At 44.7% G+C, this 26,849-nt stretch overlaps 1 protein-coding gene across 2 annotated transcripts; it reads left to right on the top strand.

Annotated features, from left to right (window-relative positions):
• The first annotated feature begins 388 nt into the window (after positions 1–388).
• LOC137871698 (polypyrimidine tract-binding protein 2-like) lies at positions 389–14,126 on the top strand. 2 transcript variants are annotated; one of them, XM_068709597.1, is made up of 14 exons: positions 389–489; positions 1,594–1,621; positions 4,230–4,290; positions 6,211–6,383; positions 6,863–7,003; positions 7,095–7,250; positions 7,385–7,495; positions 7,608–7,818; positions 7,977–8,092; positions 10,201–10,234; positions 10,837–10,929; positions 11,820–12,036; positions 12,187–12,264; positions 12,622–14,126. In XM_068709597.1, exons 1-14 carry the CDS (start codon positions 482–484, stop codon positions 12,749–12,751), a joined length of 1,557 nt encoding a protein of 518 aa, XP_068565698.1. In that variant the 5' UTR covers positions 389–481; the 3' UTR covers positions 12,752–14,126. The 2 variants fall into 2 exon arrangements, with proteins under 2 accessions (XP_068565698.1, XP_068565699.1); XM_068709598.1 differs by having other exon boundaries at positions 7,608–7,806.
• The last annotated feature ends 12,723 nt before the right edge of the window (positions 14,127–26,849 follow it).

The following is a 26,849-nucleotide window of genomic DNA, read 5'->3' on the forward strand; positions in this document are numbered from 1 at the left end:
ACTATTAACATAGTAATTATGGCTCTGTTCTATTCAAGTATTTCTAGTGAGTCATGACAGTGTGACAGTGAGCCAGCCAGCACAATACCAGTAATGATTTACTTTATTATTTACACCAGTGCTTTTTTCTACTAGGGCATGACAACATATCTGCTGAGAAAAAAAGGTCTATTAGCTGATAATTACAAGTCACATGAACTGACCACGAAAGTTACAATTCCATTAAATGAAACCCCAATAATTAATTCAAATAATGTATTATTCTATTTATAGTAACATTTACTCTATGTTCACTACGCGTGTTTTGGTCGCTGTAACTACAGACAGCGCGCTCAGTAGATTCGACACTTTCCGACTATTTCCGCCATTGCATCGTCTTGCCTCCATTTTACTCTCGTGTGTATGTGTGCGTGCGCAGTGTCGGTTTAAACTGGAAAGAAAACAGGACCGAAAGCGGACGCACTGACAGATTTCTACAGAAATGGACGGGTAATATCTCATTTTACTTGTATCGAGGTACTACAGAGTACTGCGTATATGAATGCGTCATTTTAAGTAGAAGCTGAGGGTGAGTCGTATGCTTGCGTTAACGTGTTTCCATAGCCACGCGCTCTCGTCCATTAAGGAAGTGTCTAATGTTAGCATGCTAACGCCCGCTGTTTAATACATTATCAGCATTGCTACTTATATTAGACAGAAATACTTGGCGTCTGTGGCGACGTTTTAAGTGGACGTGTTGACACGGTTGCTAAATGTACTCCTCTGCATTAGTAACGCTGTTTTGAAGCGGCGTGCTAACGTTACCGAAGCAACCCGTTATGCTAACTAATGTAACGTTACAGTAACGTCGGTCCTTTGTGTTGTGGCTAACAAGCTAGCTTAGCTGACGTAGCGAGTCCAGTACGTGCGTGGGATCGTCTGATATCTATGTCCCGGCGTAAATCAATATGTGCAAACACTCCATTATCTTGCTAAGCTGCCCGGTTTTACACGATAATTAGCGGCTACATTACTCCTGTCGTGATGTAGGCCTAACGTTACTGTGTTCGCTATGAAGTGTATACGGTTGCATTAAGTGTGCTCGGGTGTGTCGGTTTAAGACTGGATGGACGTGAAGCGCGACTTCAATGTTGCTTCAACCAAAGTGTTATGAGTCATACATTTGGCTAGAACAGCATGAAGACACATCGTGTTGACGTGTGGGGAGGAATATATGTGTGTGTGTGTGTGTGTGTGTGTACGTGTTTTAAGGAGGGAGTGTGAATTAACAAGTTACGTTACTGGTATCAGGCAGCGTTCTATATTCAGAATGAAGGACTGGAAAGTTAACAGCCTCGCAGTAGGAGTGATGGTGTTGCTGGACTTGTAGGTGGAAGGGCATTAGCTGAGGTCCGTAACACACTGATGTATCACAACATACAACTGTCACCCAACAATTCAAACTTAGTAATAGACACCATGACACGTTTCTTTAAAAGCAAAACATGCGTTTGCGTCTGACAGTATTGTGTATTCTTTTTTTTTTTTTTTTTTTTTAAATGTTTTCCATTTTAAACCCCTTCCTTTTCACCAAATTAATTGTTTCTCTTTCAGCATCAGTGATGTTGCAGTTGGAGTGAAGGTGAGTTTTCTGTTTGTTTTTTTGCTTAGTGATCTCTACATTATGAGACAAAATGCACATTATTACTTGTATACTGCTGCGGTTCATCAAAACAAACAGAGATTGAGATTAGTGAAATGGATATTGGAAAATAGAATTGTCTGCTTTAATCTTTCTTTTGGTGGTCAGAATTGGTGTTTCTTCTAATATTTCTCCATACCTTTTGGGGGAGTGGCATGCCACTAAAATGAGAGGGGTCAGTCCACTTTAAGTGAGCCTGGGCTGAAGTCGTTGCAAACTTCGGGGCTATAACCCCCTTTGTTTAGTCAGCAGGTGGCTGATAGGACACAGGAACTTGGGTCTTGTGGAGTTTATTCACCAACAAATAAACTATCCACACTGCACGACTACGTTCACACTTAAAACGTGACTGCCAACGTTACGTTCTCTCTCTCTCTCTCTCTCTCTCTCTCTCTCTCTCTCTCTCTCGTCTACAAGAGTTTGCTACTTGTGTAACACATTTTAATGAATCTAATAAGTGCGAGTTGAAGCCGGTGATGAGTGCGTGTGGAGGGAATGAGGACTGTGCGTTATCTGTCTATGCCCCAGGCTGGAGTCAACCTCATTGGCTCGTCCCATCACTGGTTTAGTATTTCATTTCCGTGGACCGATCGGAACTTTGACCTCGTCTGCCAGGTGACGGTGGCTTGAAGACGACTTCTCCTCTTGACTTTGGCTAATATGTGGAGCTTTTATTTTCGTAGCAAACATTAGCATGCGTTGTTGTTCTTGTCATGTTGTGGGTTATGCAGCACATAACCCGTTGCTTAGGCTTCAGTGAAACGCGTGAGAATGATCGTCGATGGCACATTAGTCAAGTTTGATTACCTGCGGCCTGAGCAGTAGCCACCGCCTGACGGAACAGCTCAATGTTGAACGCCATCTTCCTTATATGTAATGTTAGCTTAGCGAGCTAGCATTAGCTACCTTTGTGGTGTTTCTCAACGCTGTTACCAGTGGGTGGAAGAATTGTACTTTTTATTTCAGTGCATTTATCTGGCAGCCGATTCAGATCAACAATACAGAAAATAATTGTAATATATCTGATATTATTATGTCAATAAGGCATTTATCGGTCCCCAGCGGAAATTCACAAGCTACCCAGCAGTATGTAAAGTAAGAAAGATACAATATGTATAAGTAGATTAAAATCACCACAACATTAAAGCAATGAACACTTTAATTCATTAATTATAATCCAATAATATCATATTCTGAAATAGGTCATTTTGCATTGTGAGTAGTTTTTAAGTGTATTTTGATGCTTATACTTAAACTGAAGTGCCAGTCTAACCTGTGGCTCATCTTACCCGTTGTTAGAGATTGTGATTAAAACAATCAAAATGCAATAAAAGTTATTCTGTTTATCGAAGCGAGATGTTGTTTTCTCCATGTATTATAATCTAAACTAAAGGCCCCAAAAGGCTGAAGATCAGCCCCCCTACCTGGTTTTAATTTAGTATCACATCGTCTCTGTCACTACTTAGAGTTTGCATGTCTGATCATGCGAGACTAAGAATATCAGCATTCATATTCAAGACGAATTAACCATTTTTTCTAACTTCTCTGCCTTATTTCAAAGCTTTTGTAACACAACAAGCATCGATAAAATACATATAAAGAGGCATGCCGTAGCAATGTTACATTTCTTTTTACAGTATTATGCCTGCATTTTAACACTTTAAGATTTCTTTAAGACATATGTTTTGAACTTTCATAGCATTAGACTGGCTTTAATGAAATGGGCAGGACTCGTGTCCCCGCTGATCACCAGACAAACCCGTTTCCTTGTGTAAGTGCATTGTCGTTCTGGCTACCTAACCTGATTTGTTGACTGCCTGCTGCATTTCCGTCTGCAGAAAACAAAGTTAAAGTCCACTCTCGAAGGGAAACGGAACAGTCATAAAATTTCTGTTCCGCTGATATGGAGGGTCTTTGTCATCCTGTTTATTTCATCAATATTTCAGTGTCAAAGACTAAACCGAGGGGGTTGCCAGCTGTTGGGAGAGAACTAATTTCTTGCATTCTTGCAGCCGGTGCCCTGTGTGCTCACATTTTGGCCCGACGGTATCAATTTATTTGTGTCATGCCGCTGTAGCAGCGGCCTGCAACACCTAGTTTACAGCAACCATAAAGAATGTTAGTGACAAAAGAACAATTGGTTCAAATTTAGTCGGACAGAAAGAAAGAGGGGTGTGTGAAGCTATTATAAAGTTGTGTGTGTAATGGGTCCCCAGCCAGGTTCCCTCTTCATCCCATCAGTCAGGTTTAAGAGCACAGGGCGCCCGTCAGCTCCAGCAAGCCTTCCGGGACCTCGTATAGCTCAGGATGAGATGACACATCTTGACATCTTAAATTCAGCAAGATTAAACCCACACCAGAAGAGGAGGAGCAGACCACTCTTCTTCTGTTTTATGTCCCCTTCCTCCTCCTCCCTCCTTTTTGTTCCTTTAAACTGTCTTCAGAGACCTCTGCTTTATTGTCCTCTTTGAGGGCCTGTCTTGAAAATGGAAATGGTTTCCCCTATTATTTCACAACTGTACCTAACCGCCTGTCTTTCTTTCCTCAGAGGGGATCAGACGAGCTGAGTATGTACAGCAGTCCCAACTCTGGCGTGAGCAGTATCAGTGGTGAGTTTGTTTCTGACCGGCCTTTAGTAAGGAGGGGGCTTGATGGAATCTGCAGGCAATTGTTAGTGGGAGACGGCATGAAAGCAAAGATTAATCTGTGTTTGAAGAGTGAAACGGGCTGCGTAGCACCGTTTTCCCACGGGAGCTATTTATTGTCTGCACAGCATCACGCTCCTCAGTAGGTGGGCACCCACACACCACCAACACGTGACTGGAACAGACATCGTGGATACCGCTGCAGTTAATGCCTCCTCACTGTTTAGACGTTATCAGAAGGAAATCACAGAATAAAGGATGACTGAGAGAGCTGCTTGTGGCGCCGCAAAGAATAGATGGACAAAGTTAGGCTATTAAACACTCTGCCACCAAATAAAGGCGCACACAGGGGGTCTTTAATCAAAGTCCCAGTCTGCCATCGCTACACAGCGGACCCCCTTCCAAGCTAATGTCCCCCCAGGGACCTGTCTAATAAAGTGAGATAAAGATAGTCAGGTAGCTTCACAATATCAGCCGTTGGTGATCTTGAATTCCCAGTCTCGCAGATATGGCTGGACGCTTCTTTAGATGCAGGAATTCCCAGTGCTGCTCTGCTAGCTTTCAGAGAGAGAAGTGTGTGTAACAGATGGGCCCTCACAGTTAACATGAGGAGGGTGCTTTGACTGGCAAAGACTACTGTGTGCATTCTCAGCAGACTGAATCTTTTATTGTCTACATTCATTCATTTACTGTCATTACTTCAAGAAGACCAAGCACCAGTCATTTATTTGAGCGGTGGAAAATGTAACCGATTACTTGGTAATAGTGTGAATTAAGGCTGGGTGACACGGCCAAAATCTTCTTTCCCAATATAGGTCATCGGTATAGCGATGTTACGTGTTCTCTGGTAATGGAATACATAAATAGTCTATGTGAAGTAACCAGGGGGTAGAGCCTGTGTTTGTTCCTGTTCTCCTGTGTGAATTACATACATAACAAATGAGTATTTTCTCATTTCATTAAGAACGTAAGTGCAATTTGAACTTAACTGTCGCGAGTAAAATGACAGATGAAAGAAAAGTGTTTACATGCACACAAATAGAGGCATCCAGACTGCTCCGTAGCCCTCAGCCGTCTTATGAAGATCAAGAGAACACAGGCAACACGAAGCAGCGCTGCAAGGGACGAAGCATGTACAGCATGCAAACATGGAAGTACTGTGTTCTGAAATAGACAGAACATTCCCTCATCTTGTTATAGCAAAATAGTGTGTGTGTGTGTGTGTGTGTGTGTGTGTGTGTGTGTGTGTGTGTGTGTGTGTGTGTGTGTGTGTGTGTGTGTGTGTGTGTGTGTGTGTGTGTGTGCGCGCAAAGCCAGGTAGATTTTTTTTTTTCTCTGTGTCATAGAGCTCAGTTTAAAAACTATTAAAACACATCAATGAGTCACACATGTTCCTTCATTAGCACACACACACACACACACACACACACACACACACACACACACACACACACACACACACACACACACACACACACACACACACACACACACACACCGTCCTGCTTTCCCAAATACTCACTAGAGCACCGAAATGTGGATTAATCCGTATTTATTGGGGACTGAAAATAGTCCCCATCAAATTCAAATGCAGATGCATTTCCTCCCATTTGAGAAACACTTGCTAAAAACTACAATGGCCGGTTTTGGGAAATGACTGAGCCTTTAGTAGTGTATAATGACTATTTGAAATAATTCTCTTTTGAGTGGGAACCAATGGGGCTGAGAGAGTCTTTTGATCCAGCCCGATCGTTTTAAAGACATTGTGGCTTTTTCATGAGATTTGTTGTCGATGACAAGAATACAGAATAGCGCCGGCCTTATCCTTTTAATTAGAGTGGCTGCCGTTTAGTCGTGCTGAACTTGCTTGTGCTGCACTTTTAGATGGGGCTTCCAACGGCAGTGACAGTAAAAAGTTGAGGGTGGAGGAGGCCCCGCCGTCTCGCGTGCTCCACATCAGGAAACTGCCCAACGAGGCCTCGGAGACCGAAGTCATCGCCCTGGGCTTGCCTTTCGGCAAAGTCACCAATATCCTCACACTGAAGGGAAAGAACCAGGTGAGTGGTGGACTCGATGGGTCTCGCTGTCTTGGAGGCGCTTGTGAAACATGCCTGCAGCGCCATACAAAGGCTCACTAAAAGCCTTTTGTGTGGCTGCTGAGGAAGGCTGTAGGAGACACTTGGCATCTGTCCCCAAGATTCCTGTCAACTACGGCTGCTTTGTTCTCCTCACAGGACCGATGTCCGCGTGTCCTCCAATCTTTAGCGATCTGCAACCGCCTGTTTGTCTGATAATGTACTGTATCTGTTGCCATGACAGTGGTGAATTACACATTTGCAGCAGTGACCCTCTGGCATAGATGTTATGTAGTTTGGCATGTTTATTCAAATGCCTCTGCTACTTGCAGGATACGTCAAATGACTTCACATGTGAGATTTGTCCAAGTTTAGTTGAACCCATGTGTACATGATCAGAGAATTACTTCTTGGCAACAGTGGTGGGGAACTGATCAGAGACCTGTTTTCTCTTGTTCCAGGCGTTCTTGGAGATGGGGACGGAGGAGGCGGCCATCACCATGGTCAACTACTACATCACTGTAACGCCTCACATCCGCAACGTCCCCGTGTTCATTCAGTACTCCAACCACAAAGAACTCAAAACCGATTCCGGCAATCAGGTGAGTGGAGCCATCTGGCCAATTCATTAATAATGAATGAAACGGGTCACCATTGTTGAAGGTGGTGACGGCAGCTTGTGTTTGGCCGTAGCGGACCCAGGCGGTGCTTCAGGCGGTGTCAGCCGTCCAGTCCGGCGGGTCGCCGAGCTCCGACGTTCAGGAGGCTCTCGCCGCAGCCTCCAGTCCCGTGCTGCGGATCATCATCGACAACATGTTCTACCCCGTAACGCTGGACGTACTGCAGCAGGTACGCAGCAGCTGCCCGGGACCCCACTCGGTGGCAAACGGCTCGATCGGCACGTGACACAATAGACACCGTTTTGTACTTGAATGTTTTAAGTTTGTATTTGTTTTTTGTTTTTTTAAATCTTTCGTCTGCAGATTTTCTCCAAGTTCGGCACGGTCATGAAGATAATCACATTCACCAAGAACAATCAGTTCCAGGCCCTTCTGCAGTTCAGCGATCCCGTCAATGCACAGCAGGCCAAACTGGTACCCGCGGCTCCCACTAGACATGTCATGCATCTTTATTATTCATCTGCTGTTCTGATAGTAACAGTTCAACATGTACTGTATGATGGATTTCTTTTCTTTCTCCTGCCAGGCCTTGGATGGCCAGAACATCTACAATTCGTGCTGCACGCTGCGTATCGACTTCTCCAAACTGGTCAACCTAAATGTCAAGTACAACAACGACAAGAGTCGCGACTACACGCGACCCGAGCTGCCCGCTGGAGACGGCCAGCCCAGCCTGGACTCCACGGTGGCCGCCGCCTTCAGCAAAGACTCCAACTCCCTCCTCGGTAAGATCCCAGGTAGATCACGCTTTTATTTCTCTTCCTTTTCATCATCTGGTGGTTTGTGACCAACTGGCTGAGTTGTAAGTCCCGGGAGACAAGTTGCATCCTCGCTCAGCGGCGCGGTGAAAGAGCTGCTCTCCATTCCACCATTGTCTTTGTCTACTTCCCGTCAGGAGCCCTGAACCCTTTGAGCGCGGCGGCGGCTGCTGCTGCTGCTGCAGGCAGGGTGGCGCTCGCTGGACAGGCGGGGTCCAGTGGGGTCCTGCTGGTCAGCAACCTCAACGAGGAGGTCAGTAACACACACACACACACACACACACACACACACACACACACACACACACACACACACACACACACACACACACACACCAGTCAGATGGAACCCCTACCCCCCATCTTCATCCATCTGTTCTTTTCTTTTTTTTGTTTGTTTTTTGGGTTGTGGCCAGACCTCCTTGTGCTACTATTTTTCATTGTCTTGTGTCTGATATAGAGGAGACATTAAGAAGGTCCACTTTGAGATGTTTTGTACACATTTTGGCCCGAGGACACAATCGAATCACGTTAAAACTGAATCGCCTTCTTTGGCGCATTGGGCCGTCACGCCTCTGTGACCGTGGACCAGTCTGTGTTGATGCTTGTATCAGGAACCCTTCAGCAGAGAGCAGCTCCTCTGGGACAATGCGAGGGTGGTGTTGTGCACCATTTGTTTGACTTCAGTTTTCCTGTAGCCAAGCTGACGACGGCTGAGGTAGAACACTTGTCCATATAGTCCATATTTCTAGGAAATAATTTTTCTATCAAGTATTTACTGAATTTTGAACGTCAGAGCTTTGACGTTCAATTTACTTTATGTCCTGATGGTCACTGATCACTGAACTGTCCAAGGGGGACACTTGACATTAAACCTCAAGTATCAAACTTCTTGAGAAGAGTTCGACTTTGTTATTCCAGTTAGTTTTGATATGAAGTTAAAACAATATATATATATATATATATATATATATATAAAGAGTCTAACCTTTTTTCTTTGCTTTTCCTTACATACCCAGAGCCTTGCTGAATTTTTTTTGTTAACTTTTTGTCGAGACTCATTATGTCCCTGAGAGAGAGGGGGTTTGCTGTCACCTCCCCTCCCCTCTTTCAGCTCCGATGTTCTGCCCTTCCCTTCTCTTGTCCAACTGTATCTAACTCGGCTAACTGTCTCTCTTCTGTTTTTCTCTCTAAGCTCTCCTCACCTCTCCTCAGCTCATATGAAAGCTCATATGAAATCATTCTGTGGTCTCCCTAACCTGGGAACAAATACCTGCCTCTCTGAAACGCTTCCTCAGTCTTTAATCCCTCTTCCTCAGACCTTTTTTTTTTTTTTTCTTCTTCTTCTTCTTTTACTGTGACTTAAAGGGCATCCGATATGTCTCACCTAATGTCTCTGTCTCTTTCCCCATCAGTCTGTTCTCTGTGGCCGTCAGTGAATGTGTCATACAGGAGCCTGTGGCAGTATCTCAGCTGAACACTTGATGTTCAGATACTGCGCTTCCTCTTTCCTTTAGCCTCTCAGACTTGTGTGAACGCCATGTTTTACCCCGGTGGCCTTCACATCAACTCTTGCATGCTAAAATGTCCGGCGGAACTCAATTTGAACTGCATGGGTTCTTTAACATAATCCCCCCCCTCAGCTTCTCACACTCTTGTAGCAGCGTCCTCCTCGCTGATAGTCGATCTTCAGATCTCCGACCTGCTGCATGTTGTTTTTGATCCCATGGTTCTGACTTTTATATTGCTGATTTTATTATAATTTTGACATGAATGTACCTTTACCCCCATGCTTGTCCAGGGTGAAAGACATTTTGGCTACTTTGGTTACTTGCTGTATTTTGACTAAAGAGAACATTGATCCAAGCCATTATCTCTGACCAAACTACCTGCATTATTCCAGTGTACTGACCTATATTTTATTTTTTGTCCCTCCCCCTCCCCCTCACTTTTTTATTTTTTTTATTTTCCCCCCAATTTGCATTTGCCTCCCTATTCATGTCCTCTCTCTCTCTCTCTCTCTCCCCCCTCCCCCTCCCCCCCATTCACCCTGCCTCCCCCCCTCCACTCCATGTGCTGGTGGGGGACTTTTTAATCCATCAAATCACCTCTTCTTCCTCCACATTAACGAACCCCTCCCCCCTACCCTCCCTCCCCTCCATGACACCCCTTTTCGCCGCCTGCTCCCCTACTCCATGACCCACCACCTCCATCACTCTCCGGGGGGAAAAACAAAAACCACCATTCCTCCTACCTACCTCCGTTCTGGATCGATCTGTCCATCTCTACCTCCGCTCCGCTCCGACTCTTCTACCTCTCTACCTGTCTCACGCTGCTTGTTGCTCTTCTCTCCCTCTAAAGATGGTTGCGCCCCAAAGTCTGTTTACCCTCTTCGGTATGTTATCGTTAGCTCTCTCTCTCTCTCTCTCTCTCTCTCTCTCTCTCTCTCTCTCTCTCTCTCTCTCTCTCTCTCTCTCTCTCTCTCTCTCTCTCTTTTCTACCTTCTCTTTTTGTTTTATTGCCATTCTATATTTGAGACATTTGTTATTATTATTCTTATTATTATGATTGCAAGCTTATTTCTGCGCACAGTAGCTTGTTTAGTCACTTGTAATACATTTGGACCCCCTGTTTATTGGTTTGGGTTAATGTTGATTACTTTGCCCTAAAATCCACTACTTGGTAATCTGTTAATGCACGGTTAAGTCAATAATTCTGCATGCTGTTTTATTCCTATGATTTATAGCCATCTGACACAGCATGATGACGTATCTGTTTAGAGGGTGTCTCTTCTCTCTTTACCTGTCCTCTCTACACACCTCTCACTCAAGTCTGCTGTAAAGTTCTTGTGTGTACTCTGCTAGTCTCTCTTCTGAGTTTCTTGCCTTTTTTTAAATATCCTTTTGCCTCCAGTGCTGCCTTTCCGTTTTTTTCTAACTGTCTGCTCTCTCTCCACCTCACCTCTTATCCTCCCGCCTGCCTGTGGCTCTAATGCAGGAGTGTACGGCGATGTCCAGAGGGTGAAGATTCTTTACAATAAGAAGGACAGCGCCCTCATTCAGATGTCAGACGCCAACCAGGCCCAGCTAGGTGAGCAGAGGTCCCCGCCCACCTGCGATGCTAGTAGCAGGAAGTCGATGCTGCGTCCAAGGGGCAATGAACTGAGTCTTACAAATAAGAGTTGGGGCCATTTATGGTTTTGCCGGTTTGGTTGTGTGTGTGTGTGTGTGTGTGTGTGTGTGTGTGTGTGGTGGTGGGGGGGGGGGGGGGGGAACGGGGAACGGACGGACGACACGACACATGTCCCGGTTTAACACTGTTAGCTCTACCAGCAGTAGAATACAGGGTGGCACGTCCCTCTCTAACTATCCATCTTTGTTCAAGCGCAAGGTTTGCGATGCACATTTACCAGATGAAGAGCACAATGTTTCTCCTTGTGGTTTGGCTAACTTATGGAATTGATGTGAATTTGAGTTAGTCCTTCATTCAGGTGTTTTGGGGTAGGCTGGTGTGACCTGTCGCAACGGGGCGCTCTGGCTTTAACCCCGTAGCGGCTCGGTATGCTGCATCGTACACAAAGAGCCGTGATTCATATGAAAGACGACCGCCTCCGAAATGTCAAACTCCTCGGTTGAACCCGTTATCGCTCCCGGATTGATTGACAGGTCTGTTAAGAGGCTATAGTGGTCTTTCAATATGTTGGAAAACAGTCCCGGTAGCCAGAGTAAGGCCAGCTCACTCCTGTTTGTTGTGTGAAAAGAACGTGACTCCATGAAGAGCTGTCATCACCCAGTGAGCAAGCTAAAGAATGTAAACTCTCACTTCATTATTTCCATGTCTGACGACATAGACATGAGCACCGTTTCTCATTTTCTCACGTGTTTAGTGTTCGTTTTCTCATTATTGGCTTCAGTCGGTAAAGCCAGTGAATACCACACGACGGCAGCGTCCTCACCCTTGACCCGCCTTTTCTTTTTCAGCGATGAGCCACTTGAACGGCCAGAAGATGTACGGGAAGATCATCCGCGTGACGCTGTCCAAGCACCAGACCGTGGCTCTGCCCCGGGACGGCCTGGACGACCAGGGCCTGACCAAGGACTACGCCAACTCCCCACTCCATCGCTTCAAGAAACCTGGCTCCAAGAACTTCCAGAACATCTTCCCGCCGTCCGCCACCCTCCACCTCTCCAACGTCCCGTGAGTACCATAGCTCGGGATGGTGTTGTTGACTTACAAGACAATTTGTCCAGATTTGGAGAAATCTAATTATTTATCCATTACAAAGATAGAATAAGATGCGGCATCAGAAACGTTGTGGCCTGACTGTGTGACCTTTTGTCTCTGCAGACAAGACGTGACGGAGGAAGACCTGCGGCTGCTCTTCTCGAACGCCGGAGGAACTGTGAAAGCATTCAAGTTCTTCCAGTACGTAGACTTTTATCCCACTGCACGATACGGGACCTGACGACGCGTTACAGCTGAGGATCCGTCCATCCTGGATCGATCAGTGCTCGTTGATCATAAATAGTTTAGTTCAGTTAAATAGGTAAAAAGAGGCTTGTCACTTTAAGGCAAGTGGCGCCGGTCCACTTTCTAGGTCAGCGAACATTTAATGCGTCGGAGCCGGAGCTTTTCCGAGTTTTGAGGCTAACCGTCTTCACGGCGAGGTTGTGTCGGAGCGGTTTTCTGATGGACACACCATCGGACCCGGTACTGGTATCGGTGCATCCACGGGTTCATTTCGTCCATAATGCTGTGGCGTGTTTATTTTTATTTTTTTAGGGATCGTAAAATGGCTCTGATCCAGATGTCGACGGTGGAGGAGGCCATCCAGGCCCTGATCGACCTTCACAACTACAACATGGGAGGCAGCCAGCACCTGAGAGTCTCCTTCTCCAAGTCCACCATTTGAGAAGACCAGCCAACGTGACCCACAGTCCGGGACGGGCGGTCAGAAACCTTACAGACTGTGTCTGTACACTGGGGGGGGGGGGTCGACCACATTGAGTGAATCAGTTTTGTTGTTGGGCTTTTGTTGATCCCGTCATTCCTTGAGAGAGAGACTGACATTTTTGACATCTTTTTTTTTTTTTTAAAGAAAATCGTTTTTTGCAGATACTGGATCCTCCCAGCTATTCTTAACTGTACCTCTGTATTTTTATGTCAGGCAAAAATATTGACATGATTGATTGTTCCCCCCCCCCCCCCTCTATGATAGTTTGATGTCGATCGGTGTTTAACTCTTTATTTAGTTGAAAAGATACAGTACTTATGTGCCTTACTTGACAATATCAACTGTTCCTGCAGCTGGACATGTTCATTTATTACCCTCCTATGCGTTCGAGGCACATTGGTATTGGTATATATTTTTGAGGGATAGTGAGAATGCAAGCCGTTTTGTCATCCTCTAAACTTTGTTACAATTCTTTTTCTTTCTTTTTTTTTTTAGCTTTTTGGGGAGGTTTTAGATTCATAACATTTTCCCGTTTTTAGTTTTTTTTAGTTAAGCAACAGAAGAGAATATTCCTTGAGGCAAAATGTACGAGTTCTACAGGCAGCTTCACTTTGAATTCCAATATTCCACAAGTACGTAAGATCCTTCTCCCCAGTTCTGAGTCCACATAAGTCAACAGCGCATCACAACGTGGCTAACGTCTCCGTGTGGTTCTTTGGGAAGCCTTCCATGTGCTTTGTTTTCCACATGTATTCCATGAGGTGTTTATTGTCAGTGACGATGGTTCTCTAAAGCATGTGTAGTTGTGACAGGATCTCCCTTCAGAAAGCGTTGCATGCTGTGGAAGCAGTGAGGAGAGCGGTCCACTGTGATTTCTTTGTCATGTGACCGTCTACATGGAGAGGGCTACTCAGTTGGACCAAAGTTTCTGTGCCTTCAGTGTTCCTTTTGAATTCATTTGAACCAATAAAAAAAAACATGGAAAAAGGTATTTGAACACACTGATGCCCAGAACTTTTAAGTGGTGAGTTAATTCCCAATTTTTTTTTTTAAACTGCCCAACCTTGGCTTGAGGTTATTGCTCAGAAATAATAGTTGTGTGTATTGTATTTTTCTTTCCAAGTCTGATTTTCTACAGCTCAAAATGTAAGGATTTGGTATAGTTCTGAAGAGGCACAATTAAAGGATGAATTATTTTCTAACAAGGGGAGGTGCGCCTTGGTTTCCTGCTTTTTTGTTGTTGTTTTGTTTGAGTTTTCCCTCTCATGGTCTCTCTTGTGTATTCTGCATTACGTCTGTAGCATGCTTAATAAAACTATTCTGTAGCTCTGCATTCACCTCCTCTGTCTCTCACTTCTCTGTTCTGTCTGCTCTGCTCACTTCTGAAGCCATCTTCAGTCCCAGGGTGGGAAAGGAGCCAAAGTTAATTTTGCCGCCACTCGGAGAAAAACCCGGCTCTAATGAGCCAGATTGAGCCTCTGATCGCACTGATTCACAGGACGAGTACGTTTGTGTTGATGCGTTTCCCACCCTGCCAACTGACACACTCTATTCCTTTGACGTCTTGCTCTCCTCTCTTCTGGTAGTTGCCTATTTTCTAATCTGCCTACACTCTGTCTGATCTATCTACTTGCTCTCACACTAAATCAATTACATAAATGACCACATTTGTCATTTTTCCAAGCGCTCTGCATTTTTGTACGCCACTGTAAGCTTCGCAGCATTAATTGCTTTGTACACACTCGGATAATGTTCAGCCAATTAAATCCACATGGTGTTGCTGCGGAACGACGTTGTGTTTTGCACACCGCTTTAATCCGTGCCAAGGGGAAACCTCTGCTGAAAAATAAAGCCACGATGAAACAAACCCTTTCACCTAATAGAGGGCCGCATCGTACAAGTAAATGCACGGTTTAAGAACGACGATTCCCACTTTGCTGGTTGTTGAGCCAGTCGCCATCGTCACCTCTTCATCATCTCATCTTATTGGACGATCGTAGGAAATGAAATGAGGACAGTGGACACAATAAAAGCTCCTTTCTATCAGTATGACGCTAAACTGAGCCGATGTTCTTAAACTAGCTTCAACTGCAAAACCTTCTTTTGGTCCCATTTTAAGTCTCTGCTGAGCTCTGTGCTGTCATTGTATGTTCTATTACTGATCTTATGTGATGACTTTGATTGGCTCTAAAGGGACTGTTGAATAAAATATATGATCGTAAAAGCGCTGCAGCTGACCAGAGTACAGTGTTAGCAGTAGCTTTAGCGTCTGAGATGAAGAGCTTCTACGTCCTGACATGAACTCGTTAATTGCTGGAGCCGGTGCGAGTGTTCCGGTGAAATGAAGCCGATCGCTCAGCCGTGTGACGCGCTGACAGTCTTATTCGTCGTACGCGGAGCGCCTCGCAGCGCTGCAATAAATGAATCAATAAATAATTAATACAAATGTAATCACAGTGTAATGAAAAACGACCTTCTCACCTTGTTAGCTACAGTGTCGTACAGAAGAGTAGGTGAAACACAATGGACTTGCTCATGTATTAATATCCCATATACATTTAAATCTGGTACTACATAAACGATGTACAGACACAACAGAACCTGAACTAAGAAGCTGTGGTCTATAGTCCGTCTATTTGTGTGACGTATTTCTGCTAATTGCCACAGTGCCCAAGTTTCAGCGCTCACCGGGAAACTCAGTAGAATCCCGTCGGTAGGATCGACCTCACATCCCATCTATCGGGAGCTGTGTATTAACGAGTAATACAATTAATAACAGTGAAATTGAGTTTTTTACAAACGCACAGGCCCACTGAACCATCCGTAAAAGACAACGTGATATTTGATATTCCTGTTGTCAGATAAGCTTCGTTCCTATCAGTCTCCTGAACACGTTCAACTCAGCGCAACACTTCAAACACACAACAAGCAGTTGACTAAGAACTCTAAGCCAAAGTTAGGCTGTAGGACGACATTAAAACCTGAGCGTCGCGTGGTGAACTTGAACTCTTATCACCGATCGGATGTAAGAAGACGTGGCTCGGTCGCGTCGCGTATAAAAACATTGTGTTGCTGTCGGAGAGCTCGTTTGTTAGCTTATCACCGCTAAGGAAAAACGCATAGACGGCACTTTAACGCTCCTCTTAAATATCATTTAGCAACAAAGCGGTGACAATTCACCTCCACGATGACTGGAGGGTGCCAGGATTTCACCGAAAATGAAAGCTGAGGGCAACAGAGAGGGGAGGAGTTTCGACAGCAGTGACATGATTGGCTGACAGAGATCGTGCCAAGATATCTGGTTGGTTTAACTAAAGGAGTGAACGCCCCCAATCAGCTGATTGGAGAGAGAAGAGAGAACTGTGAATGAATGAAGCACAAAGAGTCTTATTGATTGAATTTGCGCTGAGCTTTGTTAGAAGAAGCAACAATTTGAGTCAGAACGGCACCTGTAGCCTCAAACTCTTGACCCAAGCACCACTACAGAACCTTTGTTTGGCCCAATATTTAGTGACCAGATATGTTCATGACTTCACACCAGAGAGACAATACGAGCTACAAGTCACTAGATGATCCAACTCCATTATCTGTGTTCATGTACAGAACGTCAGACACCATCACAGATGAGGCTAAGGGGTTTGATGTTGTTCAGTTTTAGAATTTGAAGCTGCAAACACAAGCATTTTTGAACAGTCAATGGTCGTCAACTCTTGGTGTTTTGGTCGACCGGGTGACTGTGTTAGCCATGGACGCATTGGGCTGAGAGTCACCAGGTAACATGGTTTGCTCTGAAAGCTCAAGTCCGCTGTTGGAATATTTATATACAACCGAACATGCGACAGCCAGACATTTTGAGATTTATTTTTATTATATGTTTTAGCTTAGGGTGTAATGCATGCTTTTACACCCTCATACACACTTGTAAAAAATCCAATCAGGCGGCATCCTTCGGTTCCAGTGTCTTAAAGCTGCATTCTCTCTAGTGTCCACCAGGGGGCGACTCCTCTGGTTGTATAGAAGTCTAGTCTAAAATGACTCTACTTCTCTCTTGATTTATTCCCTCAGTAAACATTGTAAACATGAGTTTATGGTCTCAATCTCTAGTTTACAGTCTTCTTCAATACAGCATGATGTTCATTTAAAAAAAAAAAAATCAATGGGTTTCACGTTTGATGGGACGCCACGATGACTACGTCCACTTCTTATATTCAGTCTATGGATCCACTTTGAACAACTCAAACACTCCATAGCGTACCTTGGGACGTTTGCCTCCATATGACTTGTATGAAATGGGATCACATTAAAACACCACAGTGCATGTGGTACAGTATGTGTCAGTGAGAACAGTACAGTAACAACCTGACACAGAAACAACAGATCGGACCCCGAGGGCCTGAACCCCTGATGATCACGGTCAACCGCCGAGGTTCAATTTGTCTCCCGCTCTAAACGAGTGAAAATGATGAAGTTGCTGCCGACGTGTTGATATAAGCAAGGCGTTGCTCCATCAGGGACCGGGGCCCATTGGCGTGACTTTGCGATGATGGACGTCCTGTCGGGCGTCGTCTGATGAAGATGACGCTCTGCAGTCGGGGCCCTGGGACCGGGGCGGATGACCTGATCCATCATCACGCGGACGCGCCGCTGCTCACAACCAATGCGAAGGAGGCTTTCATATTATTTTTTTTGCGAGCTTTCAATGGAAGCGCTCGCGTCCCGGATCCCCGCTCTCTAAACAAAGATGACATGATGCATCAAGCCAGAAGGGCAGAGTCGATCAATAGCTGGTCTGGTACGATGCATCGGCGGTGCGGGGCGCTGGGATCCTGCTCTCCATCACTAGACGGTGGAGCGAAGGCTTCTCTCTCATGTGTTCAGCATGTTAGCAGCTAGTGGAAGATTCAGTCCGACAGCCACAGATAACAATTTTCTTTTTCGTGGTTGTGTGTAGAACTTTCTGCTCTAAATAAAAAAATGTTTCCATTGTGGCGATCCACAGAAGTGAAGTGAAGTTTTGGTCAATGAGTGGATGAAATAGAGCTGCATGGCGAGGACACTCAGTGTCCCTAATGCTGGCTTCACCGCCGCTGTGAAATCAATGCACTATGTGATTTAGGAACAGTAGTCCTGTGTTGGTGTTCTTAGTCCTTCTGAAGCTATTGATGGTCAAATCAATGACTTTCATCAAACTTACCACCGGACCAATGTTAGGTGGTGATCTATCAATCCGCCTCTATTTCATACCATGACCGTGACACGTGGAAAAGATACGGTAGGGAATTTTTTTGCATCTAGTCAAAATGGCACTATATCGTTGAAACAAGCATAGCAGCACAATAACCTATAAGGTCTTACTGTATAAGAAGATTTGCCTTGGCCTACTGAGCGTGAACCAGATGTCTTATGGGACAGGATGTCCTTCAGTCCTAGTGTTGCAGGGTCTCGAGTGTTGGGTGTTCAGTAAAAGCCTTCCCCTTGAAGAATATCTCAGGCCATTGTGAATAAAAAATACTCGGTCAATAGAAAATAAGCAGCTGTAATAATGGAAATGGAAAATCTAAATGAAAACGGAATTGAAAAGAAAGAAATGAAGATTGGGTGACCTACTGTCTCCCCTCTCTTTCTCTCTCCTTTCTCTTTTCTTTCTTTGTCTTTTTTGTGGAAGCTTGAAGCTGCAACACATTTTCTCTCCCGACTTGTGAAAAACAAACTCTTGGCCGGAGGACGTCAGTTCAGTTTCCACTGGTTACGTTCATAGTGTCATTTCAGAATAAACTTCTGTCTTCACCGGGAGGTAAGCAACCAAACCAAACCTTAGTTTGGTGAGGAGAAGAGAGCGGCTGATGTTGCCTCCACTAACTGATGCCTAGTGCTAGTAAAGCGACTGTCGTGACCAAATGCCAACGTTTACCTTTAGTTTGGCATGGGACAGGGACAATGGTCTCCTGGGTTAAAGTCCCATCCAAACCCCTCCTTCCCTGTGTGGACTATCCCGCTCTTGATGCTACATCGGTTGCTCTGCCCGTCTTAACTACAACGCGGGTGGAGTTAGAAGAACGCGAGGCGCACCGACCAATGAGTTGAGAGTGGGAACAGGTTTGGTATGCTGAGACATGACGCTCCTCCGCCACTTCTCACTCGCAATTCACTCTGCTGGTGCGCAGGGCAGGACTGAACCATTTCCTGTAAATAGAAGGGGGTGGGTTGGGCAACACGTTAATGAAAGCAAACAGTATATTAGTATATTGTATTTAAATATTCTATTAATGATGATAGGTTCATAACTTTCCATTGAAAACAAAAAAAGAGAGTAGCGTCCACACAGACAGCGCTGCTAGCCTTTCCTTGCATTTCATAACGTTTCATTTGATGTTTATGCTAAGCAAAGCTAACCAGTTCCTGGCTTCATATTGAGCGTAACAAACAAGAGTTGTATCACTCTTGCTCTCTAATAATCATATTATCCCAAATGCCAAACTATTCCTTTGAATGGGCCCGTCTGGTTGATTGACAGGAGTCTCGGCATGTCTCCGCCAAATTTGGATTTGACTGCCAAGGCCGTAAATCGGGTGACCGTGGCTAAGTGGAGAGCAGGGCCGCCTTTCAATCAGAGGGTCAGCGGTTCGATCCCCGGCTCCTGCTCCGTTAGTCTCATGTCAATGTGTCCTTGAGCAAGACAATGACTGTAATGTAAAGTAATGTAAACCGTCTCCTGAGCAAATCAACATGTACACATGTATGTCACAGACACTGTGTGTGACTAACACAGCACGGACCACAACAAATGACACACGCAGGTCACCACACCAGCGCAGTCACGGCAAACATGGGGAATTTGGGGATTTTACTGCATAAGATAGTGGAGTTCTGCTGCTGCAAAAAAAAATGAAATTAAGTCAGACAAGTGTGAAATGATAGGACGCATTTAGCGCAAATGAATCTGTATCCTGCATGGGAGAGGCACCCAACAAAGCTGGAGCACTAGAGCCATTCTAACAAGCTCAATAAGGAAACAGTAAAGCAAATGGTAAAAAAAAAAGAAAAGTCAAACAGTAGTGAAAGTGATGAGAGTGGATAATAAACAGTTTCATCTCATCTGTGTTCCTCAGTGTACCGTGCGTCTCTGCTCCCTCGAGGCGTTTCTCAAAGTAAATGCAGAATTCCTCCCGAACGTTAACGCGTCTGAATGCAGTCGGTACATTTGGCCTCATGGGGCTTCATGCTACAGTATGTTGAGGGGATGTGAGTTTCCTTCCACTGTCTCTTTCTTTTCCCCACTCTCATACAAAGGAAAGATGTCCGCCGCTTGCCTCGGAGAATCAAACCTGCCGACAGTTTCCTGTCAGTGCCTGGCGTCCTGAGGAAAACGTTCCCCCTCTTTGGAAGATTCTCAGCGTTAACACGGCGAGACGTCTCTGCTCCCCAATCATACAACAGGCAAGAAGCTCCTCGGGGCAAAGTTGGGTGTTGAAGGCACTAATAACGCATGCTTTTTATTCTGATACTCAGCATGATTAATGTCAGAAACCATTGCATATCTCATACTAATACAGTTCCTTACCGTTAGTAAAATCATATTGTTCAATTCATTTTAAAATATGATGGTAAACAAGAGACAAAAGAAGGCGTCAGAAAAGAGCATGAATGAAAATGCCCTCAAGATGAGAAAGATACAAATTGTCACTGCAAAAACATTTGGGTCAAGAAGCAGTGAGACATCGAGGGCGGCTGGTGCTCAAGTCAGCGTTGAGTATTTTGTTATCTTACCAAGACCTCCATCTTTCCTCAACATTAACTAAGTACTGTGAACGCCTAAACGTAGCCAAACACATATCAATTACATGTTTGCCACAGGTATTTTATTTTCTTCTGTTTTATTCAGAATGAACATCGACAACTTTGCAGATACATTCATTACAAACTATTACTCATTATGTTGTTGTACTTTAAAGGTGAAGCTTAGTTTACTCACCGGAGTGAAGCCCACGCGCCAGGAAACGACATAATCACGGCGAGCGTGTGGTCACCAGTCTTTGTAACTAGACTGTGTCTGCAAATTATTATACAAGGAAGGACAATCTAGTTTTTTGAAGCTTTAGAAACAGGAGGTCTGAAAAATCTTCGTTAGGTAAATATTTGGCAGCCAAATCAAAGAATTGCAGAATATTCAGCCTTTGTTTCTTCATAATGCTTTTAATACTTGTTTCTTTACGGGACTTGTACAAAGGTAATAAAGCAGAGCATAGATATGAGTTTACAGATAATCACAATCCCTCCTCGTCATTGTGGAGGTTGGTTTGTGCTTTCGTCGACTATGGGCATGCTCTACTCTCTGAGTTACACTCGCTCTCTTTTTGATTCCTCACAGTTCATTTTGTTTTTCCGGACTCTGGGGTTTCGGAGAATAATGTAACGAACAGAGCAGAGCGTACAAACGCCTCCGTGCGTCATCAGCTGAGGGTTGCACGAGTATATACAGCAGGTTTGAGAGGACCCGGGACAGCCCCAGAACCCACTGGAGGGGTTATACATCACGACGGGCCTGGGAACGCCTCCCCAGGAGGAGCTGGAAAGCCTCCAGTACTATAATTATAGTATGTCAAAAAAATCATAGTTAATTATGTCAAAAAAGTCACAATAAAGCTTTTGTATTGTATGCCAAACAATTCATTAAAAAGTAATAATATAGTATGTTTACAGTGTGTCATTATGAGACCAGCGACTAGAAAGCATCAATGTAGATCTCCAGATCGCATTTTTTATTATATAGTATATTATATATAGACTATATTATTAGTAATATTATTAGCTTTGTACAACGAAATAAGTTTAAAAAGTTTTAGTATCTTGGAAAAAATGAAAACGTCATACTATATAGTATGTCAGGAAAAGTCATAATGCAGCCATACTGTAGTATGTCAAACAAGTTGTACCGTGAGTAAAAATGTCAGAAATTAGTCAAGGTATAGTACAACAAAAAGTCATGAGAAATGTCAAAAAATATAGTTTGTTGAAAAAAGTCAATGTATAGTATTTGTAAAATGTCATCTTATATGTGACCAACTTTGGATGAATTCACCTTTACTCTGTTAGTAAGGAGGAGAAGGGACACACTGTAATAACCAGCAATACAGAAAATGTCCCTGTAATATAAAGTGTCTGTTTTGTCACTCCACTGTCGGTCATGCTTCACTACACTGCAGGTAGAATCACGCTCGCCATCAAGAGGAAGACTCTTCAGAGGCGGTCCTCCTTCTGTCTGTAAGACCCGACAGAGACAGATGGAAGAGGAAGTCAGACACGAGTCAAACATGTCATCAAAGAGCCATCGCATAGTAAAGGTACAACAAAATCATAGTATTAAAAATAATAGTAGAGTATGTCAAAAAAATGTAGTAAAAAAACATATCATAGTATGTCAAAAATGTCATAAAAGTCATAGTACAGTATGCTGAAAAAGATCATAAAACAGCCATTATAGCATGTTGAACCCTGTTAATAATTAACAACCGCTTCCTGTGCACATGGCCTAGTATCTGGTGTGCATTTCTTTTTGCCAATGGAGGTCACATGACTCGTCGTTTGATGTGTGGACTTCTGTGTCTCGCTGGACCAGTTTACGGATGCGTATGTGTAGATCATGACCGATGCAAATGTGTCCGTTTGTGTGCAAGTGAACAACTGTCTGCCTACTTGAAGCTGGTTGTAGACAAAATGTGACCCGTGCGCGCGCACACACGGACACACACACACACACACACACACACACACAGCTGTATCCATCACACAGCACTCTTAATGTTCAGATATGTCAAATCCCCTCTTTAACCCCGAGGCTGCATGACATCTAATTCAGTCCTACACAGGCCTGATAATGACAGTATTGATTCGGCCTTTGTTCTCTTCTTCTCGTTCCCTTTCTTCCTGTCTGTGTCTTGAGCAAAAAGACGGGGCCGTGTCATCTTAATGCATGGCTTGCTTTGCTGGCCTCGCCGTCCCTCAACACCCCCCCCCCGCCCCGCCCCGCCCCCCTGTAGGACCGGCGCCAGTCGGTGAGCACTTTCACCAGTAGCTGTCACCACATATGGGCTGGAGGAGGAGATGAGGAGACAGTGTGTGTGTGTGTGTGTGTGTGTGTGTGTGTGTGTGTGTGTGTGTGTGTGTGTGTGTGTGTGTATGTGTGTGTGTGTGTGTGTGTGTGTGTATGTCAGACCACAACAACTGTGCAGCAATTTGTCTAAATTAAAGGCCTTGTTCAAAAAAGAAAACAAGATAACAAAATGTTTCTTCCTTCTAGTGCACTGGTACCCAAAGTGCTGCAAACCCCACTTAGTATAATGCAATGGAATTAAAATTGCAGTAAAAAAAAAAAGGTGCAAAAACAAAAACAGAACATTGATGAACATAGGATTTATTGCAGAGCAGTCGTGTAAAACGGCTCTGCGACTGGCTGGAGAGCGATGGCGCCCAACTAGGCCGAAGCGCTGTCCTCGGGCGTGGCCACACCGTGCTCTGCTCCCTACCCCACGGTGAGCGGAGAGCACATTTGTATCAAAAACCAAATCTAAATCTTAATGGAGCTGGGTGTACCTAATAAACTGGCAACAGGTCACAGTATATATAATGGACTGTTGTACAGCGCTTTTCTGGTCTTCCGACCACTCAAAGCTCTTTAACACTACATGTCATCATTCACCCATTCACACACTGATGACAGGGGCTACCATACAAGGTGCCAGCTGCCCATCAGGACTCTAACATTCACACCGTAGGCACAGCTACGAGAGCAATTTGGGGGGGGGGGGGCAATTTAGTGTCTGGCCCAAGGACACATCGACATGGACTAGCGGAGCCGGGAATCGAACCGCTGATCCTCTGATTGAAGGACGACCCTGCTCTACCACTGAGCACACAGTCCCCCCACCTCACAGCTAGGCCTTAGTTCAATGCTCGCTAGGCTGCTCGCTAGGCTGCTCGCTAGGCTGCTCGCTAGGCTGCTCGCTAGGCTGCTCGCTAGGCTACTCGCTAGCTTAGCGAGTAGCCTAGCGAGCATTGAGCTAAAGTTAAATTGAGTGTTCTGAAGTGAAAGTGAGGACATTTAACTTGAGATTCATTGTGAATAGCAGTGTACAGATGTAGTTCTCAAAATTGAAGACGTCACCTGTACAGCATCAGTACAGCGATATCGTGTTGATGCCCTTAGTTGATAATCCGATCTTTATTTTGGCTTGAGGCTCCCATTCACGGTGCCGTCTGTTTTTACCTCTTTGCTTAGCAATCTTAAGGTCTTTTTTGCAGTGAAGTCCAGAGGAGGCAGTGAATATACACAACATTCGTTACGTAACTCCGTTGTTGCCAGATTTTCAGCCCAACGGAAAAATTAGCGACACTGTCGCTAATTATAATAGCACGTCAACAACGTTATTCCTCCGACACTGTCAACAGCAGCGCGTCACTACTTCCGTTCGACCCTTCACAATAAAAGCCCCGGACACATCCCCTGGATCGCTGCCTACCAGAGGGAACTCAAAGTGCATTTGGAGCCTTCACTGAGAAGGAACTCATCAAAATAGCTCACGCAAATCCTCAAATGGACTAAAAGAAGCACGTTGCATTATTCTGTGTAGGCATATAAAAAACGAACCACTCAAGGGACTTTTAATACTACTGATTATACCCGTCAATCATCCTGAATGATTTGTAGCCCTCAATCTGGTTCCTTCCTCCACATCAGATGTCGCCATGTCCACAGCCAGCTTCATGAATAGTTTATTAAACTTCCTCTTATCGCTGACCACACACCTCAAATACCACCAGGCGAGATGGATTTTCTGCTCCGAGCTCTGTTGATTGGGAACTGCTCACTGTCTAAAACAAAATTGTTATGCTTCGAAAGATTAAAAACGAGAGCCTTTATAGATTTTGATCTACCGAAAAACTGCAGGATAAGCGCTCGATTTTTACCACACCAACAGAACAATGAGCATGAAGTGAAAGAGAATTTGCATTTATTAGAGATGGTCGTGTTTCTATTTGCATGACAAATGGAATATCTGCCGGCGCGGAGGCCAGATCGGTGATTAAGTCAGCCCACCACACTCACAGCAAAGGAACAAGTCAAACCTAATGCTGATTGCTCCCTTTTATGTGCCCATTGATCTCGATTATCAAGTCAACAGAATAAGATGTCCACTAGACATAACATCGGCGCACTTCCATCTTTACATGCCACATTACTAATAGGATTTGTCACAGATGGGAAAATAGAATGGTCTTTTTTTCCCTACTTTCTGGCACCATTAAGCTGCCAATGCTATTTTTTTTTTGTGCGAGACACCCCACCTTCTGAGGTAAAAATTTTATTACATGGTAATTTAAGACATGGTTCGTTCATCTCAAGTGTCGCCGCTGGACATACAAATCAAAAAGAGGCCCGCTGATATTTTCATTCCTCATCTTCCAAAGCCCACACATTATCCTTTTTTATAATCTGTATTTTATTTGCATTTCTTTGCCCCCGAGGTGAGGAGAGGAATCCGGCAATAGCCATGAAAATCCCACGGCTGCCTGCTTTTATGTGCCTTGCTTCACTGAGGACCTGGGAGATTTATCACTTTTCTCTGTGTCACCGTGCCTTTTATGACTTACATTGATCATCAAGGTGTACGACCATCATCGTACAGAGTACATTATCGTCAAGACATTTTTCACCCCCCCCCCCCCCCCCTCCCCCCCTCCCCCCACTGCCACGGGGCATGGCTAGAGAGAGAAATGTGATTCACATCTCCTTCTCTGTCTGCATCCGGCGGATCCAAACTGACAACAATCTAATAAAGCAGGACAGTAGTCAGAAGCCATGTGGGCAGAAGAGACACATCACTCCATTCTAGAACTTGTGTGTTTTCTTAAAACAGGACTCTTGATGGGCAGTTTGAAAAAAAACACCAGACATTTTAGTCTTTTTAATACCACACATTCATCTTCTTTGTCAACACCGGCCTACATTGCCCACAATGCAACCTGACCGCCAATTGTTTGGCCAGATATTCAGGTGTGTTTCGCCAGGAGTGGCTTCCTGCAGCAGAGGTGAGCAGCAGGTCTGTTAAGTTTGTTTCCTTCAGATCCAAACCGAAGCTGACTCAAGCTCCATCCCTTTAGGACATTCGTCAGACGTCACCCAGCCACCCCTGAAGACACTAAAAGCTCCTACAGTAAAGCTCTTGGAGTCCCCCTTGAGCAATTGTTGCAAACCTGTATTTCTTTTTACCATATAGTTCTCATTGTAGATGGGGGGTAGATCAGCCATAATGCAGCAAAAATCCCAAACTAAATATCAACTATGCAGCTGATCGTAGTCGAGTGACTGATTTCTTGACTCCCATAGCAGGTGGGTGTACATGGATGGAGATGGCAACCTCTGTCTCCAAAGAGACCAAAAAGGGACAGTGGTCTAGTTTCTCTCTCAGCCTGACCTCAGTGCTTGACGTTTTTATCTTGTTTATTTTCTACATTTCATTCGACAGATTTGAACCTTGCACGATTGATTTGAACCCACGATCAGTGATTGATCAGTTACCTCTGAAGTTCTGCTTGTTCCGTCCTGCAGTCTGCACTTGAGTGACGGGGCGTAACACAATAGACTGCCTATCATGGAGTCATCTGTGTTGCCCGATGGGATGGAAACAGATATCCTGCTCCCCAGCTGTCAAGGAAGGAGGTGTTTGCAGGCCAGCCGTCTCCGTGCACAGGGCTGCCGGGTGTTCTGACCGAGTCCCCCCCTGGAAATGAAACCGCACCGTGATTGTTAATAATCTGGTCCCTGTCAACCTTGCTGCCTCACCTTAAGCCTTCGCCAGTCCTGTTCCCTGTCCGCCTTCTAACTCAGCAGTGTCTGGGGCTGTTTAACGTCAGATCTCTGGCAAGTAAATCTGTCATATTATCAAATCGGTTTATTTATGTTTCCTGCGACTTGGTTAAGTCCGGGTGACTTTGTGGCATTAAATACAACTTGACAAGGCCCCTTTACTTTGTGTTTTATTCTACAGACCCCCAAAAT

Source organism: Cebidichthys violaceus, unplaced genomic scaffold (genome assembly GCF_023349555.1).
Source record: "Cebidichthys violaceus isolate CVI_PGR_0920_01 unplaced genomic scaffold, fCebVio1.0.p SCAF_15, whole genome shotgun sequence".
Lineage (NCBI taxonomy): Eukaryota > Metazoa > Chordata > Actinopteri > Perciformes > Stichaeidae > Cebidichthys > Cebidichthys violaceus.